At 39.6% G+C, this 19,831-nt stretch overlaps 1 protein-coding gene across 8 annotated transcripts in view; it reads right to left on the minus strand.

Moving 5' to 3' along the window:
• rk (G-protein coupled receptor rickets) overlaps positions 1-19,831 on the minus strand; it is a 453,352-nt gene that overhangs the window by 23,691 nt on the left and 409,830 nt on the right. For all 8 annotated transcript variants that reach the window (XM_074169822.1, XM_074169823.1, XM_074169820.1 and 5 more), the window contains 2 exons: positions 18,626-18,694; positions 15,866-16,009 (listed from right to left, as the gene is read on the minus strand). In XM_074169822.1, coding sequence (XP_074025923.1) covers positions 15,866-16,009; positions 18,626-18,694 — 213 coding nt within the window. The remainder of the gene's footprint in view (positions 1-15,865; positions 16,010-18,625; positions 18,695-19,831) is intronic.

The following is a 19,831-nucleotide window of genomic DNA, read 5'->3' on the forward strand; positions in this document are numbered from 1 at the left end:
ATGCGGGGACTACGGAGAGGATGTGCAGCTCGTAGATGGAAGCATCCTACACCATCTGGATGCCGGAGAGACGTATACTTACCTCGGGGTGGAACAACGCCACTCACAAGAGGTAACTGCAGTGAAAAACTCTCTCCGCGGCAAGTATCAGCACAAACTTCGACAGATCTGGTCATCGGAACTGTCGGGGAAGAACAAAGTAGCTGCAACAAATATGCTTGCCGTTCCAATCTTACTCTACTCCTTTGGAGTAGTGAAGTGGACTCGGGAGGAGCTGTATCAACTCGACGTAAGGACCCGAAAAATGATGCATCTCTATAGGAGTTTGCATCCCAAATCGTCCGTTCCACGGTTGTACTTCCCCCGACAACAGGGAGGTCGTGGACTTTTGAGTTTGGAGTGTCTACATGACAGAATGGTACTGGATACAGCCTGTAAAGTCGTCAGGAGTTCGGATCCCCTTCTCTGCATGGTCCGTGACCATGAGAGAGCAGGAATTGGAGCATTTCTCCTTAGGGCAGCTGCTCGAGCAGCTGATGAACTCGATATAGTTTTCGACTCTGAACGAGGTGACTACAACTCTGTCACCGAGTTGGAACCCGTTCAGCAAAAGGCTCAGATAAAAGCCGCAGAGATCACCTTACTTCTGCGGAGACACAGGGATAAGCCGATGCATGGGGTCTTCTTCAATAACATTGAAGACCTTGGCTTATCAAAGCGCCTGACGTTCGCTTTTCTCAGGTCGAGTGGGCTGAAGTCGGAAACTGAGGGGTTCATCATGGCTTGCCAGGATGGTGTCTTCAACACCTTAGTCTACCGCAGTCGCGTGATGGGTATAGAGGTTCCTGACACAAGGTGCAGGGCCTGCCGCGAGGCGCCCGAGACCCTAATGCACTTGCTATCAGCATGTCCAGCATATGCGGTCTCGGCCTATATCCATCGACATAACGCGGCCCTAAGAGTGCTATATTACCATCTACGGCACTCTTACGGTATTGACGAGACACCGGTGTTGCCCTATGCTCCGGGGGATATTGAATCCGTTGTGGGGAACGAGAAGTGCCGAATTTATTGGAACTATTCGTTCATCACCCTCAGGCTCATACAAGCTAATAAGCCTGATGTAGTCCTTCTCGACCACCAGACCAAAACGATATTTGTCGTGGAGTTTTCAGCTCCTGGCGAGACGAATATCGTCAGAAAAGAGGAGGAAAAACGGATAAAATATCGAGATTTTCTCTTCGAACTCCGCAGACTCTATCCAGATCACTCTGTCAAGATGGTCGTTCTGATTATTGGAGTCCTTGGTGGAATGATGTCTTCTCTACTCTCGAATCTCAAAATCATACCGGCTTGCCGCACTAAGGCAGAAATCTTAGCCGCACAGATGCAGAAGGCTGTCATTCTTGGCTCACTGCGTTTGCTCAGGGCACATGATTCTCGGACCCAATGATCACTTACCCCACGGTGTGGAGAGTGGTCATTGGTTGATTATGCTGGCGCGCCCTCCCGAATGTATCGGGGCTTCGGGGGATAGGGCCTGACCAGCGCACACTACGGTGAAAAAAAAAAAAAAATAATAATATACTCTATTGTAATAATAATAATCCGGTGCCGGCCGTGGGTCCACAGGGCTAACCACCCGGTGGACCCAACACTTGGTTCCCAATAATCAAGGAAGGGGCCCCCACAATCGACCCGCTCGGAGGGGTCAGAGGCAAGGTGGTGGGGCCCAAAACCAAAACGATGATTTGCCTACTGATGACAACCCTGGCAATGAAAACGGACGTTTTGAGTGGACGCATGAACTAAGAGATAGCCTTATGCATTGCTGCGAGAGTAGTGAGCCAACGCGAAGAGGGTACATGGCGAGATTGCATGCTCTGTGGTGTGAAACACATCCGGAGCATGCCGCCTTTTCCGCCCAAAACCTTAGGGATTACGTATCCTATCTTCGGCGGCAGGGCTATATAGCTCCTTTCCAGCCTGCTAACGAAGTGGTGGAAGTGGCAGTTCTACCACCCGTTGGCACGGCTGGAGAGGAGACCAGCACCATACCACCAATGGAGACGACAATCAGAACACGCAGGGCGCTCCACAGGATTAAGCCCCTGAAGCCACAAGAACTGGCCCGTTTGGATGCGGAGGTTCATAGTGTTCTAACAGAAGAGGCTGACATCTGGCAAATCAACACCGCCGTGTATAACGTCGTCCAATCGCTTTCCGAATCGGAAGGACGAAATCCCGGCCTTGCGGTTCGGAAGATTGAACGGCGTGTACACAAGATGGAGGCTAAAATCACGTCGGCGAGACAACACGCGTCTCGTATCCAATGTGTGATGGATTACAGGGCAGCCAATAGGCCTTTCACGCCCGCAGTGCGGCGAATAGCCGCCAATCTACGACGTATCCATCACACTTTGAGCCAAGGCGTGCTGCTGACCACCAAACAGCACTGCCTTGATAGGATACGAATGCTAGTGGCTGCTAAGAAGTCACTAGTGAGGCGAGCGAGAAGTATCGCGGAAAACCTTAGGTTCCGCGAGAAACCTTCTCGCTTATTCCAAGAGCCTCCACGTGTTGTGGATAATTCGCCGACCGCTGATCAGGTGGAATCCTTCTGGAAGGATATCTATGAACACCCGCAGCCACTCAACTTAGACACTCCAGCCCTAGCGCAATTCGAAGCTTTCAACAGAGAGCTTCGACAGCCTGAGCCCAATGAACTGCGCAACCCGATAACCCCGGATGACGTTCGAAGGGCCCTCGTTGGTTCCAAGAACTTTGCTGCTCCAGGCCCAGATGGGCTGAACACTTATTGGTGGAAAAAACTACCAAGTACCCACCACCATCTGGCCAGAGTTTTCAACTCATGGCTCGATGGAGAGCAGCCGATTCCGGATTGGTTTGTCGAGGGGCGGACCGTTCTTATCCCCAAAAGCGGAGATTTGTCGATTCCTAAGAATTACAGACCGATAACATGCTTGAATTCGTGTTATAAGTTGTTTACAAGCATCTTATACACACGAATACTCACCACAGTTGACCGAGTGTTCGAACGGATATATGAGCAGAGAGGGTCGAAGAGAGGAGTCGCTGGATGTAAAGAGAACCTGCTCATCGATAGATGTGTAACGCAGGACTCGATACAATATAAGCGTAACCTCTCTATGGCCTGGATCGATTACCGTAAGGCATTTGATACAATTTCGCATGAGCTCATCTTGCATTTGCTCAGATGCCTTGCGGTACCCGACAACATAGTGAGATGCATTGAACAACTGACACCACTTTGGCGAACTCGCTTCACCATAACATCTGGTCAAGCAAGAGTTCAAACAGGGTGGGTCACTTTCAGAAGGGGTGTATTTCAGGGTGATTCCCTCAGCCCCCTTCTATTCTGCATCTCACTATTGCCATTATCCGTTGCGCCCAGAAAGACTCGAGGATATAACTGTGGCACCCCCGGAAACCGGAGGCACAAGGTCACCCATCTGTTTTATATGGATGATCTTAAACTTTATGCCTCTGGAGAGAAGGATCTCTATCAATCCTTGAGAGTGGTGGAAGAGTACACGCATGCTATCGGTATGAAATTCGGGATAGACAAATGTGCAATGGTTCATCTCAAAAGAGGACGATGCGGGGACTACGGAGAGGATGTGCAGCTCGTAGATGGAAGCATCCTACACCATCTGGATGCCGGAGAGACGTATACTTACCTCGGGGTGGAACAACGACACTCACAAGAGGTAACTGCAGTGAAAAACTCTCTCCGCGGCAAGTATCAGCACAAACTTCGACAGATCTGGTCATCGGAACTGTCAGGGAAGAACAAAGTAGCTGCAACAAATATGCTTGCCGTTCCAATCTTACTCTACTCCTTTGGAGTAGTGAAGTGGACTCGGGAGGAGCTGTATCAACTCGACGTAAGGACCCGAAAAATGATGCATCTCTATAGGAGTTTGCATCCCAAATCGTCCGTTCCACGGTTGTACTTCCACCGACAACAGGGAGGTCGTGGACTTTTGAGTTTGGAGTGTCTACATGACAGAATGGTACTGGATACAGCCTGTAAAGTCGTCAGGAGTTCGGATCTCCTTCTCTGCATGGTCCGTGACCATGAGAGAGCAGGAATTGGAGCATTTCTCCTTAGGGCAGCTGCTCGAGCAGCTGATGAACTCGGTATAGTTTTCGACTCTGAACGAGGTGACTACAACTCTGTCACCGAGTTGGAACCCGTTCAGCAAAAAGCTCAGATAAAAGCCGCAGAGATCACCTTACTTCTGCGGAGACACAGGGATAAGCCGATGCATGGGGTCTTCTTCAATAACATCGAAGACCTTGGCTTATCAAAGCGCCTGACGTTCGCTTTTCTCAGGTCGAGTGGGCTGAAGTCGGAAACTGAGGGGTTCATCATGGCTTGCCAGGATGGTGTCTTCAACACCTTAGTCTACCGCAGTCGCGTGATGGGAATAGAGGTTCCTGACACAAGGTGCAGGGCCTGCCACGAGGCGCCCGAGACCCTAATGCACTTGCTATCAGCATGTCCAGCATATGCGGTCTCGGCCTATATCCATCGACATAACGCGGCCCTAAGAGTGCTATATTACCATCTACGGCACTCTTACGGTATCGACGAGACACCGGTGTTGCCCTACGCTCCGGGGGATATTGAATCCTTTGTGGGGAACGAGAAGTGCCGAATTTATTGGAACTATTCGTTCCCCACCCTCAGGCTCATACAAGCTAATAAGCCTGATGTAGTCCTTCTCGACCACCAGACCAAAACGATATTTGTCGTGGAGTTTTCAGCTCCTGGCGAGACGAATATCGTCAGAAAAGAGGAGGAAATACGGATAAAATATCGAGATTTTCTCTTCGAACTCCGCAGACTCTATCCAGATCACTCTGTCAAATTGTCGTTCTGATTATTGGAGTCCTTGGTGGAATGATGTCTTCTCTACTCTCGAATCTCAAAATCATACCGGCTTGCCGCACTAAGGCAGAAATCTTAGCCGCACAGATGCAGAAGGCTGTCATTCTTGGCTCACTGCGTTTGCTCAGGGCACATGATTCTCGGACCCAATGATCACTTACCCCACGGTGTGGGGAGTGGTCATTGGTTGATTATGCTGGCGCGCCCTCCCGAATGTATCGGGGCTTTGGGGATAGGGCCTGACCAGCGCACACTACGGTGAAAAAAAAAAAAAAAATATACTCTATTGTCATTAAGAATAAATCTTGTGGACAAAGCTTGTGAAAAGTACATACAAATGTAAGTATAGAAATATAAAATGTGAATATAAAAACACCTACAAAAAAGTAAATTTGGAACATACATTATAGTTCAATATCGAAATTTCGTCTCAACATGGTTGTTTACAGATTTGTTTAAAACTATTATCAAAACTTATATAATAGACTTATAAACATATACAGGGCTATTCAACTTCTTTTCTGTACATGGGGATCTCGTAAACGATAAGAGGATACAGTGTCGGTTGAATTATGGCAAAGTTGCGTATTCAGAAGGTCATCTTCAATTCGTTCAGGTTTGGAGTCCAGCTCCCCTACCCTTTCGACTGATTGTTAGTCTCGAGAAGGACAAATGGGTTCATGACTGATTGTATGACGGCATGAAGTCATACTTTTTGTTGTATTTTTTGTATCGTCGACGTTCACTTCATACTGAGAAATCAAATTAAATTTTATATTTCGGGGTATTTGGGTAATATTTGATTATAATTGTGTGAATTATTCCCTTTTGGATTACCCACCTGGAAATTGGTTGACTGAGTTGAATAAAAACACAATACTTTCACGTATCCCTATGTACGATAGAGTTTTTCGAGAGTGTTTTTTTTCATTTTTAGGTACCCATTCATTTTTTTTATTGCTCTGAGCGTTTTCTACAATGAACTTCGAATAGGGAAACCTTTTATGATCATCTGAAACATATCTACATCAAAAATATATTATATGTGTTTTAATAAGCAGAAAAAAAAATGATAGCAATAATAACATCCGAAACGAACACTATAGGTAATTGTAATGGAAATTGAAATGGAGTAATTTATATACACAAAAAATTAATGGCGCAATTAATATTGGAATTGGAGTCCTTCCATTTTGAGACATTTTTGAACTCGGTTTGGTAAATTATTTATTGCCCTTAACACTCTTATTTGCTGCATTGTTGCGAAATCATTCAAAATCCTCAATCTCGAATCTTCCACATTTTCCATCTCTCTGCCAGCGTAAATCCTATTTTTCAATATCCCCCATAGAGAATAGTCCAAAGTAGTAAGATCTGGTGATCTTGCAGGCCATTATATTGGTCCAATATTTGTCTTGAAATGGAAGGACTCCAATCCGAACATTTATTGCGCCATTAATTTTTTTGTGTATATAAATTACTTCATTTCAATTTTCATTACAATTATCGTGTTGCTTTTGGATGTTATTATTGCTATCATTTCTTTTTCTGCTCATCAAAACAGATATAATATATTTTTGTAGTAGATATGTTTCAAATAGTCATAAAAGGTTTTCTTATTCGAAGTTCATTGTAGAAAACGCCCAGAGCAATGGAAATATGAAAAAATATGAATAGTTGCCTAAAAATAGAAAAAAAAACTCTCTAGAAACTCTATGGTACATAGGGAGACGTGAAAGTTGCTATTGTGTTTTATTTAACTGAGTTAACCAATTTCCAGGGCCGTAATTTAAAAGGGAATAATTCACCCAATTATAATCAAATATTACCGAAACATCCCCAAATATTAAATAAAATTCAATTTCTCAGTATGAAGTGAATGTCTACGATCCAAAAACTACAACAAAAAGTACAGGTCCGTATTTAAAAATTCAAAGATGGGGGTGGCCCAAGTCAGATGACACCCTATATAAAATATTCATGGACATATTCTGATAGCCCACATCAAGTGCCAATAGCAAAATGTGGACAGATTTTCAATATGCCTGCGAATAAAGAAGATATAGATAAAAAAATTATTTGGGAATTTTTGGTTTTTCCTGTTTATCTCCAGAACCAAAAGAGAGCTATATTCGATTTTTTTACAGCATTGAATAGGTATCAAAAATACACAACTTTGCCACGATTTAACCAACACTCTATCTCTTATCGTTTACGAGATCCCCATGTACAAAAATGAATTTGAATAGCCCTGTATATACTTATATATAATATAACATAAATAAACACACCCATTGAACCAGACAAACAAAAATTTATATCGAAACAAGAATATAAAGAAAAATCTTATATAACCTAAATTCAAATATGCACATTTTGTCACGTAAATTTATCATTTTAGAACTCTCGCAAATTATAATAGGGTCTCCATTGTAATAAATAGAATTCCTGACCAAACTCGTTAAAGGAATTGGCAATTTCAACGCGCTAGAACGGGTGCTATAAGAATGGCATGAAGCCTCAAATAGGGACATATTTTTGTAAATGAGGCAAACCGTTTCCAAAATTAACAAAGCAATCACTGTTAAAATCTTTTGTTCAACGAATTTGTGTCTGCATGAATAACGAGGTTTAATTTTACACATATACCTGATAGCCCATTTCTACAGTACTAATAAAGACAGAAGTGCTGATGAATTGCATATTCCCCTAAATGGTATTCTATAACGTAGGTGGGATTTAACGAGGACGTAATACACTGTTCTGGCAGTTTTGATTCCCAAATTTATTCAAGTTACTCTCACTGCATAACATCCAGAACAAATTTTACTTTCAAGATGTTTAATATGATCAGTAAATTTGAGCTTGTTGCCAATGTGAATACCTAAAAATTTAGATTGAGTCTCGTTCCTGATCACCAAGTTATCACCGAATGACAGCTCATCAAGAGCACATCTAAATGATAAAATGTTTGTTTTAGTGATATTGAAGGATAGCAAATTAGCACCACTCCTTGATTTTTTTCATATCAGTAGATATTGCATTGTGTAAATAATTTGAATTTTTGTTGTTCCACAATATCGTCGTGTCATCAGCGAAAAGAGTGAAATTTCCAGAAATGCTCAAATTTGCAATGTCATTGACAAATAATAAGAATAAGATGGGTCCCAAAACTGATCCTTGTGGAACACCACACAAAATTTCCACAGACTGATAAATGTTCCCTTGTCAGAGGCGAATTCCAATAAATAACTGAACATTATAAAACAAATAGCCGTCAACAATGATTACGATAGCTGTCTAATATATTGTCTATTATCAAAAAAGTTTCATAGTCGAGATTTGACAGGAGTTTACCCAATTTGAAGAGGTGAGGATAAAAGTTATAGTAACTTAACCTACTTAGGCCAACCCACTACACATTTTTCAGATTTTCTGCATAACAAAGTTGTAAATATTGCTTTCCAAACCAACAACAGCTAAGGCATGCACATTAAGAATGACAAAGATAAAAGTTCAGTTTCGGAAAAATCGGGAGAGCATAAATTATCATGTGGATCATGTCCGATGTTTTATATAGGTCAAACTGGAAGAACGGTCAAAGCCCACATAAAGGAACATAGAAATAGTTTCCAGATTGAAAAAAATGAATTCCACATATGTCACTCCGAAATACACCCCTTCCGAAAGTATTCCACCCTGTTTTGACTCTTGCTTGACCAGATGTTATGGTGAAGCGAGTTCGCCAAAGTGGTATCAGTTGTTCAATGCATCTCACTATTTTGTCGGGTACCACAAGGCATCTGAGCAAATGCAAGATGAGCTCATGCGAAATTGTATCAAATGCCTTACGGTAATCGATCCAGGCCATAGAGAGGTTACGCTTATATTGTATCGACTCCTGCGTTACACATCTATCGATGAGCAGATTCTCTTTACATCCAGCGACTCCTCTCTTCGGCCCTTTCTGCTCATATATCCGTTCGAACACTCGGTCAACTGCGGTGAGTATTCGTGTGTATAAGATGCTTGTGAACAACTTATAACACGAATTCAAGCACGTTATCGGTCTGTAATTCTTAGGAATCGACAAATCTCCGCTTTTGAAGATGAGAACGGTCCGCCCCTCGACAAACCAATCTGGAATCGGCTGCTCACCGTCCAGCCATGAGTTGAAAACTCTGGCCAGATGGCGGTGGGTACTTGGTAGTTTTTTCCACCAATAAGTGTTCAGCCCATCTGGGCCTGGAGCAGCAAAGTTCTTGGAACCAACAAGGGTGCTTCGAACGTCATCCGGGGTTATCGGGTTGCGCAGTTCATTGAGCTCAGGCTGTCGAAGCTCTCTGTTGAAAGCTTCGAACTACGCTAGGGCTGGAGTGTCTAAGTTGAGTGGCTGCGGGTGTTCATAGATATTCTTTCAGAAGGATTCCACCTGATCAGCGGTCGGCGGATTATCCACAACACGTGGAGGCTCTTGGAATGAGCGAGAAAGTTTCTCGCGCAACCTAAGGTTTTTCGCGATACTTCTCGCTCGCCTCACCAGCGACTTCTTAGCAGCCACTAGCATTCGTATTCTATCAAGGCAGTGCTGTTTGGTGGTCAGCAGCACGCCACGACTCCAAGTGTGATGGATACGTCGTAGAATGGCGGCTATTCGCCGCACTGCGAGCGTGAAAGGCCTATTGGCCACCCTGTAATCCATCACATATTGGATACGAGACGCGTGTTGTCTCGCCGACGTGATCTTAGCCTTCATCTTGTGTATACGCCGTTCAATCTTCCGAACCGCAAGGCCGGGATTTCGTCCTTCCGATTCGGAAAGCGATTGGACGACGTTATACACGGCGGTGTTGATTTGCCAGATGTCAGCCTTTTCTGTTAGAACACTATGAACCTCCGCATCCAAACAAGCCAGTTCTTGTGGCTTCAGGGGCCTAATTCTGTGGAGCGCCCTGCGTGTTCTGATTTACCCTATTGGTGGCATGATGCGAGTCTCCTCTCCAGCCGTGCCAACGAGTGGTAGAACTGTCACTTCTACCACTTCGTTAGCGGGCTGGGGAGGAGCTATATTATATATAGTTATATTATATTGTAGTTAAGGCACTTTGAATTTGTGAAAGAAGTTTCTCTACCAATTTTAGTGAATGAAAAATAGTGGGAAATTGCGGTATAGGCTTTTAATTATTATTTGTTATATATTTTGCTTAAGTGAAATTGGTGATTTTCATTTTATCAGACATTATATCTATTGACACTTATATTAATCTTCAGGTTTTCAGGTCAATTATAAGTTTCTACTAACATTTCTTAGTGAAGAATATTAGAAAAATATAGAAAAGACTACTATTTATAATTCATTCAATTTATAGCTTAAGTAAAATTGGTACTATCATTTTCAAACTGGAATATATTGGAATAAAATATCATGTCTGTTTGGGGTAATATTACAGTAGTCGTTTACAAAATAACTCTTCTTCGTTATTTTTTATGGTATTTGCTTTCCTTCGGCGCAGTAGACCATATAAAATAACTCGTAAATAAGCCACCTCGTAAATAAGACGTTAATGAAACACCTACCGTAAATAACAATTTATTAAATGAAATAAAAGGGGTATATTTTTAATAGAGACTAATTTTTGAGAAAGAAAGATTTTGATTTTCTACTGCTCCATCTTTATACAAAAAAGTAGGTATCTTCTAAGGAAGAAAGGAAGAAAGCAATCAATTTCAAAAAATTAACTCTATACAGAGATGTGGAGATCATACAAACAAGTAACTTTTAGACACAAAGTGAAAGGAAAAGCCCTTTCGAAATAGCTATAGTATCGGTCGGCCAGGTACGACACAGTGTCGTACCTATAATTAGTTTTGATTAGGGAAGCAAATGAAACAAGACTTCTTTGTACTTTCTTTTCATGTATTATTTAGTATTATAGGTAGTAGTACAGTTCATTTAAATGTTATATAATGATTGTGCTGCTATCGTCATTTGAATTAATAATCACTGGATTCACCTCTGTTTCAACGTCTTTGAATGTTTCATTTTCCCAATATTTCTGTTCTCAATCTACTACATGTCGGCAATGCTTTTGCCAGTCCTCGGAAGTGATTTTATCAAACTCGTGCTCCGCCAGTTTCCTCACATCTTCCAACTACATTGTTTTGGTATTAGTTCATTGGGATTTGAATCCGGATGATGGGGTGGAAGTCGCAAAACGTTATGTCCGTGTTCAAGCAGAACCTCATTAAATTTGTATCTAATATGATGCTTTTTATTCAACTTGATCAACTCGTATAATTCGAGTTCTAGCATGTTAGAGATAAACATAATGCTTTTTTTGTGTAGTCACTTCACCATGTCAGCCTTCCTAGAATTTGTGTTGGGGGCTGGATTGATTTGAATATTATGGTATGGAGCATTGTTGGTCACGACTACTGAATTCACAGGTAAATTTGGGATTAACTTTTCTTGTTACCATTGACCATAATTTTCAGAATTCATTTCTGAATGATAATTCACTGATAGTTTGCCTGATTCAACAATAAGCCAAAAATTAGGTCACCCCCTGCATGGGCAATAATGAGTCTTGGCTCCTTCGCAATATTTTCAAATAACCTTCTGGTTGATTCATCCGTCCACTTCTTGGAAGGTGTATGTTCACTATGACGGTATGTTTCATCAAGAAACACAATTGGTTGCTATTGGCTACGAAAATAATTGATTTTTTGTAAATATTTGATCCTCAGTGCTCTAATGTACATTTTCGATACTAACATTTTTCTATTATTTTCAGTCCTTCTCCATTTGAAACCCATTTTCTTTAAAATTCTACGAAGAGATGTTTCTGAAGCCACAATTCGCAAAACGTCATTAATTTTGTATTGAAACTTTTTCACCTTAATACGACACCCATCCGTCTTATGAAAGTCGTAAATAATCTGCCTAATATTGGAATACTCATACTCGGAAATATCAGTTACTGGTGCTCTTCTGGGCCACTTCTTTCTTGGGGTGGAACATTTTATTTATCCGTTATTACTATTTTGTATGTCTTGCAAGAGCTGTAGTGAGGGGTTACATTGAAAATGAGTTAGTTTGCATGCGGGTGGACTCGCCATCACGTTTGGCGCTTGCTGTACTTTTATATGAACACTAAATTTCACGAAAAAAAAAACTTTCGAAACAACTACTTTTACATGAACACATAAAACACTTTTTTCTATTCAGTTTGTATTCAATTAATCTCTCCTTTTGAATTAAACAAGAATAGCATGGCTGATATTTAATCATATAAGCGAGTAAATGTCATTACGTACTGTCATCGATGTCATGATGTACTGTCATCGATGTCATGAGTAACTTCAACTCATTCGTGACATAAAGCCGTAATTTCATCTTATAATGAATAATACTGAAAGAGCAATAAGGCAAGTGTGTCATTCCGAAACATCGAATGTCCACCAGTGAGGATGACAGTATTCCATAAAGTTTTACCTTTTTCATTTACTATATTGTACGGCAATCCTGTGAATGATATCTGATTCGAGAATATGGAGAAAAGTGTTTTTGTATAATTCAGTGTTCATATGACAGTAGTTGTTTAGAAAGTATTTTGTTTCTTGTAATTCAATGTTTATATGGAACTAGCTATTTCGAGAAGGCTTTTTAGTACGTTTTTGTCTGAAAGTTACTTCATTGCGTAATCTATACATCTTTATACAGGCTGATTCACGGTGGATGGCACATTAGACGTTTCTGGTGAACCAGACAACGAATCACTTTGAAAATTTAATGGAGGGCATATTCGGACATTCTCTAGCCAACTAAAATATTTTCGACAATGCGGTGTTGCCGCTTCTATTAGAAAGCAGTAGCAACTTTGATTTTTCAAATGGAACACTCTGTATATAATATTATTTTTGGAATCTCCAACAATTGCCCGACAACTTTTTTTGATATTTCCCTATACCTATCTGTTACCGTTTTCGAAATAAAAATTAATTTCAATTTTTTTCTTCGAAAATCATGACTTCTAAAAATGCCGATATCTTTTAGTTAAGAAGTACTATGATATCGAAATTTGGTTTGGAGTTAGGTGATACTTGGACACTTCCCACACGTCAGCCTAATCTCCGTTACTTCAATACAGGGTGGTAAAAAAATACAGTTTTTTCGTTTGCTTGAAAAAGTTGCTGAAATTTGATTATTTTAAATGGAACACCCTGTATATTATTGAAAATTCGGAAAGCTGCTGAAATTTGCTTTCTTTCTATGTATATCATACCTATACCTAACTAGTCAAGTTTCGGACTTAGGAACATTTATTTGTGAAAATGTCCCTTCAGAATGGTATTTCCATTCGGTATTTGGTAAGCAGGCCATGATTACTATTTGACAGTAGCGTTGTGACATTCTCCTAATAATATCGACATTTTTGTCACTTCAGAAGTTGCAAATACCTTCAAAACGATGGAACAAAACTATTCAAACGAAGTTCTTATGAATTTGTTTATTATTTTTGGACAGTGTGACAAAATTATCAGCAGAACATGTAGAAAGTTCAATGAAATGTATCCGAATCTACCGCCAATGAACCTCAAGAAATTTATACGAATTCAGAACAATTTCAATGCATTTGGATCAACTTTAAAAGCACCAAGAAACTTGCCTCGACCCGTAACTTTCGAAGACAACCAGATTAATGTCTTAGCATATTTTCACGCATTTCCCGAGTCATCGATAAGAAGTGCTGAAGAAGATTTGGGTATAAAATATTCATCGGTTCAAAGAATCTTGCGAAGACATAAAATGCATGATTATAAATTCACCAAAATTCAAGCAATGAAGCCTCAAGATCCTCAACAGAGAGTAGAATTTTGTGAAATGTTGTTGACACGCATTCAAGAAGATCCACTTTTTTTAAATAAAATTATTTGGACTGATGAATCGAAATTTTCGAGAGAAGGGATTTTCAATAGAAAAAATCGTCATTATTGGTCAAGTGAAAATCCTCACGTCACAAAAGAAGCCGGATTTCAAGAAAAATTTAGTTTTAATGTCTTCTGCATGTTGATGGATAACAAATTGAGGTACGTGATATACGAGGAGTCATTAACATCCAGAAGCTACCTGAATATTTTGGAGAATACTGTAGACAGTTTCGTGAATAATCTGCCACTCGAAGATTATCGAAACTGTTGGTACCAACTAGACGGAGCTCCTGCACATTGCACGAGAGAAGTGAGCGCAGAACTGGATAGACTATTTGACGATCGGTGGATGAGGCGCTTGGGACCATGGAATTGGCCAGCGAGATCACCCGATCTTAATCCATTAGATTTTTATTTGTGGGGAATGTTTAAAGAAAAAGTTTACAAAATACCCGTGCGTTCGAGAGATGAATTGTTAGAAAGGATTGCCCAAACATTTGAAGATTTGGATCCCAATGAAATCAGATCTGCCACCACGAAAGCAGTCAACACCCGCATTTTAAAGTGCTTGGAAGTGAACGGCCAGCGATTCGAACATATTTTGAAATATTCCACATGATTGTTTTACTTTTTTATAATTATTCATATCAATATTTCCAATTTCAAGTTTCTTGGTGCTTTTTTAAAGTTTATCCAAATATATTGAAATTGTTCTGAATTCGTATAAATTTCTTGAGGTTCATTGGCGGTAGATTCGGATACATTTCATTGAACTTTCTACATGTTCTGCTGATAATTTTGTCACACTGTCCAAAAATAATAAACAAATTCATAAGAACTTCGTTTGAATAGTTTTGTTCCATCGTTTTGAAGGTATTTGCAACTTCTGAAGTGACGAAAATGTCGATATTATTAGGAGAATGTCACAACGCTACTGTCAAATAGTAATCATGGCCTGCTTACCAAATACCGAATGGAAATACCATTCTGAAGGGACATTTTCACAAATAAATGTTCCTAAGTCCGAAACTTGACTAGTTAGGTATAGGTATGATATACATAGAAAGAAAGCAAATTTCAGCAGCTTTCCGAATTTTCAATAATATACAGGGTGTTCCACTTAAAATAATCAAATTTCAGCAACTTTTTCAAGCAAACGAAAAAACTGTATTTTTTTACCACCCTGTATTGAAGTTACGGAGATTAGGCTGACGTGTGGGAAGTGTCCAAGTATCACCTAACTCCAAACCAAATTTCGATATCATAGTACTTCTTAACTAAAAGATATCGGCATTTTTAGAAGTCATGATTTTCGAAGAAAAAAATTGAAATTAATTTTTATTTCGAAAACGGTAACAGATAGGTATAGGGAAATATCAAAAAAAGTTGTCGGGCAATTCTTGGAGATTCCAAAAATAATATTATATACAGAGTGTTCCATTTGAAAAATCAAAGTTGCTACTGCTTTCTAATAGAAGCGGCAACACCGCATTGTCGAAAATATTTTAGTTGGCTAGAGAATGTCCGAATATGCCCTCCATTAAATTTTCAAAGTGATCCGTTGTCTGGTTCACCAGAAACGTCTAATGTGCCATCCACCGTGAATCAGCCTGTATAGCAAAGTTGATTTTTAAATTGATTGCTTTTTTCCTTTCTTTGGAAGAATCCCAATTTTTTTAATATTTATTGAAGTGATACCGAATATGAATATTCACATAATATGAGATAGTGAAAAATTGACTTGATAGTAATGACGTTTCAAGTTGTTAACAAACAAATTATGTATATTTAAAAAACTTGAAATTTCATTGACAAAAAGTGAAACAGGAGAGGACTAAGAGGAGTTCTGTGCGACGTCTGATAATTGTTGATCTGTATTGTTCACATTTTCTCAGGTAAGAAATTGAAACTCAAATCATTTCATTCAATTTCCGTATATACTCAATTGAAAATTTGTTTTTGAAACGAGTAATGAATGAACAAAATAATACTTGCAGCTTTCGAAGCCGTGGCAGGAAAGAAAAGGCGTGGGCGTCCACTCCAACGAGGGGATTGCCCTTCAATTCGAGTAGGGCCAGGGCAGGCGTTTTCTGTAACAAACCTCCTTCGATGTACTTTATGCGGTTACCGGAGATCGAGCTGAAAAGAAAAGTTGACTGAGTTAATCGAGTGAAATGTGATACGGTTTCAGAGGCAAATAGGAGGTACCTGTATTTGAGGATATTGCATAATATTGTTGAAAGGCAGATCTGTGTTATTTATTTACACAGGATATTCAACATGACATGTAAATAATCAAGATTCTTATTTTAATATTCATTTTGAGAAAAAAGACACATATGATACTGTTTCAGGGGCGATTAAGAGGTAACTTGTTTATGTCACAGTTGTTGAGTTATTCATTTACACAAAGGGGTTTCAATAACATGCTAGTATTCAAAAATCTCAATACTAGCATTTTGAGAAAATAACCTGATATGATACGGTTTCAGAGGCGAATAAGAGGTAACTGGATCTTGTCACAGTTGTTGAGAATATTGTACGATATTCTTTGGAGACAGAAAGGAATGATTTACAAAGAGTTTTTGGTGAAATTCTGATATTCAGAAATCTTAATTTTGTGTGCATTTTGAGAGACAAACCTCATATGATACGATTTCAGAGGCGATGAAAAAGTAACTTGACTATTTCACAGTTGTTGAGAATAATGTACGATATTCTTGAAAGGTACGATCGTGTTTTTTCTTCATATAGAGAGTTTTTGATAACATGCTGATATTCGAAAATCTCACTTTTGAGTTCATTTCGATAGATAAACCTAAGGTGATATTATTTTAGGGGCGATTAAGAGGTAACTTGATTTCGTCATAGTTGTGACAAAATCAAGTTTGTGTTATTCATTTACAAAGGAAGTTGTCAAAAATATTTTATCACTAGCGACCTGCTCCGAATCAGCACGGATGCAATGCTGATAATAAATATAAATTTACCCACCGGAATTTCAAGGGCAAGGAGAAACAGTGATGAAAAAATAATTTTGTTGTACGGACGCGACTTTTTCATCCGAGGCTAGAGCACCAGTTGAGATAATTAAAAATCCTTTCTTATTGCACATCTACAATATAGAACTAACCTATATACAAAATTTCAGCCTCCGAATATATACCGGTACAGGATACAGGATACAAAAAAAAATATCTTCCAAGTACGACTAAGGCTGTAGGAGGCACAAGTTAGGCGACTAGGCGCCTTAATCGTATCGATGGTACATTTTTGAAAAGCGCTAAAATACCTGTTTTGATAAAGTAAGTTTATGTTTGCATGATTCTTAGTTGGGAATTGCAGTATATTTTGTTTCATTTCAATTGCACTTATTATTACAGTAATATTTCCTTAGGGGGTACGTCTTAAGCAACCTTACCCTAGTTAATAATGAAATTGAATCATCTGAAAGAACAATTCGTTTAGGCCAGTCTCAACTCTTGACACTGTAGGTTGATGGACTGACACCTATCAGAAAACAACTACTCCTCTGGCTAATACCATGAAGGGCGTTGGATCATATCCGACAAATGTCAGTGCAGAATTGTTCATTGAAGTTATTCCTGCATATGCTGTTGGCAATACAACTGCCGCAATAGATTTTCAATTATTGGAACATACTTGCAGACCGGTTTCGGGCTGTTTGGCCACTCGTCAGTGCAAGGTAGTGTAATATCATCAACATAAAGTTAATATCATCAACAAAAAGATAATTGAAAATCGAATTCTTTCAGAGTATCATTCCTCGAACTAAGCAGAAGCAGACAACAACAACAGGTTTGTCATCGCCCCATCTGCCTGTAAACGAGGTAACCAACTGCATATCCGAAATGTGACAAGAAAACTTGTCACATATAGTCGAACGAATTGTTCTTTTAACTGATTTGATTTATAGCCAGTCTTTCCAGATTATTTTAGAACTTCTGTGACTAATAATAATTTCTGAAAACGTCTTTTTTCACTAACGAGTTTAGCATGTATATGTATGTTATTGGTATCATTTGTTCTGGTTCAACGACAATGTATTGCATACAAGTTTCCCTGAGGAAGTTTCATTTCGAATTTTATATAACATATCAAAGGATGAAGTATATAGTATGCGCTCCTGAGGATTCTTACACAATTCAGTGGATGAATATACCAACGTCTTTGACGTCTTATGTTTTACATTTGTAGATACATTTTACGATACATGGATCAATTTTTCATAAAATTATACTTTTTTGTGTAGGAAAATGTCAACTCAGCGACTGATCTATTCCAATAAATTCACTTTGAAGTTGAAACTCCTGAATAAAAGTGTCATTTTAATTTGATTAAAAAACTGCTTGATTCTCATCGCAACTCGACAAACAAAAAATCGCGTGGATAATGAAGGCCAATCAGTTTTTGTGTAGAGGTTCACATTCAACGGCAGACAAGTGAATGAATCTAATTTAGATAGTCTAGAAATCTTACAGTGAAACACAAATAATAATAATTCGAAATTAAAAAGAAACATCACCTACCAATAACCTCCACAGTAGTGGCCGTTCACCCGTTAAAACCAACCCAAAGTTTTTGTCACGAAAGCGATATGAAATATGTATAATCCGGAACTTTACCGAAACACCGAACTTTCGGTACTCTTCATTAATTTGTAAAAGTTCGCAAGATAAATAAAAGCGTTTGTGCTTCTCGACGAGATTTAGAGACTTTTTTTCGGAAACTTACAGCTCTTGGAGGTCAGGTAGTTTGGCAATTGCACTCGGTATCTGTGTCAGGAAGTTATCGTCGAGTTCCCTGGAACAAAAGATACAACTTTTATTTGCGGGTCATTAGAGTTGTGAAGTAGCATTTCATTTGATATTACGGTGATGGTGCAGAGTGGAATGTGTGGGAAAATGTACTTTTGTTTCCAAAAACGGAGTTTTGAAGAAGAGTTTTCCACACACTAATTTTTCACAGGTGAATGACGTGAAGTGTATTGAGTTATCAGAACTCGGCTTCGTTCAGTTCAGTCACAAGTTTGTATACAGAGTATATTTGAAGCCATTCCATTTGGAACGGAGGGAAATACCTTGGCTTTGTCTCACCAGGAACGCTCATTTGGAAAAAGTTTTACACACAGCTAGACTGTCCCTATGAACATGTCGAAGGATTTGTAGTAGAACTTAGGGTTTAGGTCCCAAACAAATCTACTGTATTTATGTAATGATTGTCAGACCAATGATCACTTATGGTGCAATTGCCTGGTGGCCGAAGGCTTTACAGAAAACGGCCCAGGCGAAGCTCTCTGGCTTACAGGGACAGCCTTGTTTGCCATCAGTGGTGCCATCAGTACCACACCGTCAGCGGTCATGAATATTCTTCTAGATCTACCTACTCTACACATTTTTCTGGAGAGAGAGGCTAGATGGACTACATCTAGACTTGTGCACATTGCCAATTGTACAAATCAATTTAATGCAGGGTGTAACAGACTGTCGGTTGACACTGGAGGTCACAGCATTCTGGAAATGACCTCTGACTTTATGCCTCCAACTATCAACAACGAACTACCTTATGAAGTACTGTTTCCGAGAAAAGAGGAATGGATCCACCGGAAGGAAGAAATATTAAGGGCAGGTAGTTGTTGTTTCACAGATGGATCAAAAACACCTTCCGGTTCTGGTGCAGGTGTTTTCAGTGGCAGACCCAGGAACCTAGGAACACCTAGACGACTGTATTTCAAGCAGAAATCAACGCCAATGGGTTGTGTGCGGAGAGATTGGAAGAATCCAACCTCATACACAAGTCAATAAAATATTCTCGGACAGTCAAACGGCGTTGAAAGAGAGATGATAAGGAAATAAATTCAACTTGAAAAAAACTGTTCAAACAAGTCTATAACTAAGTATACTCCACATTGAAAATAACATTGAACAAAACGCTCACCTA

The sequence above is a fragment of the Leptinotarsa decemlineata genome, unplaced genomic scaffold, assembly GCF_025532065.1.
Source record: "Leptinotarsa decemlineata unplaced genomic scaffold, Ldec_3_MD MMD2_P_RNA_scaffold_6, whole genome shotgun sequence".
Taxonomy (NCBI): Eukaryota; Metazoa; Arthropoda; class Insecta; order Coleoptera; family Chrysomelidae; genus Leptinotarsa; species Leptinotarsa decemlineata.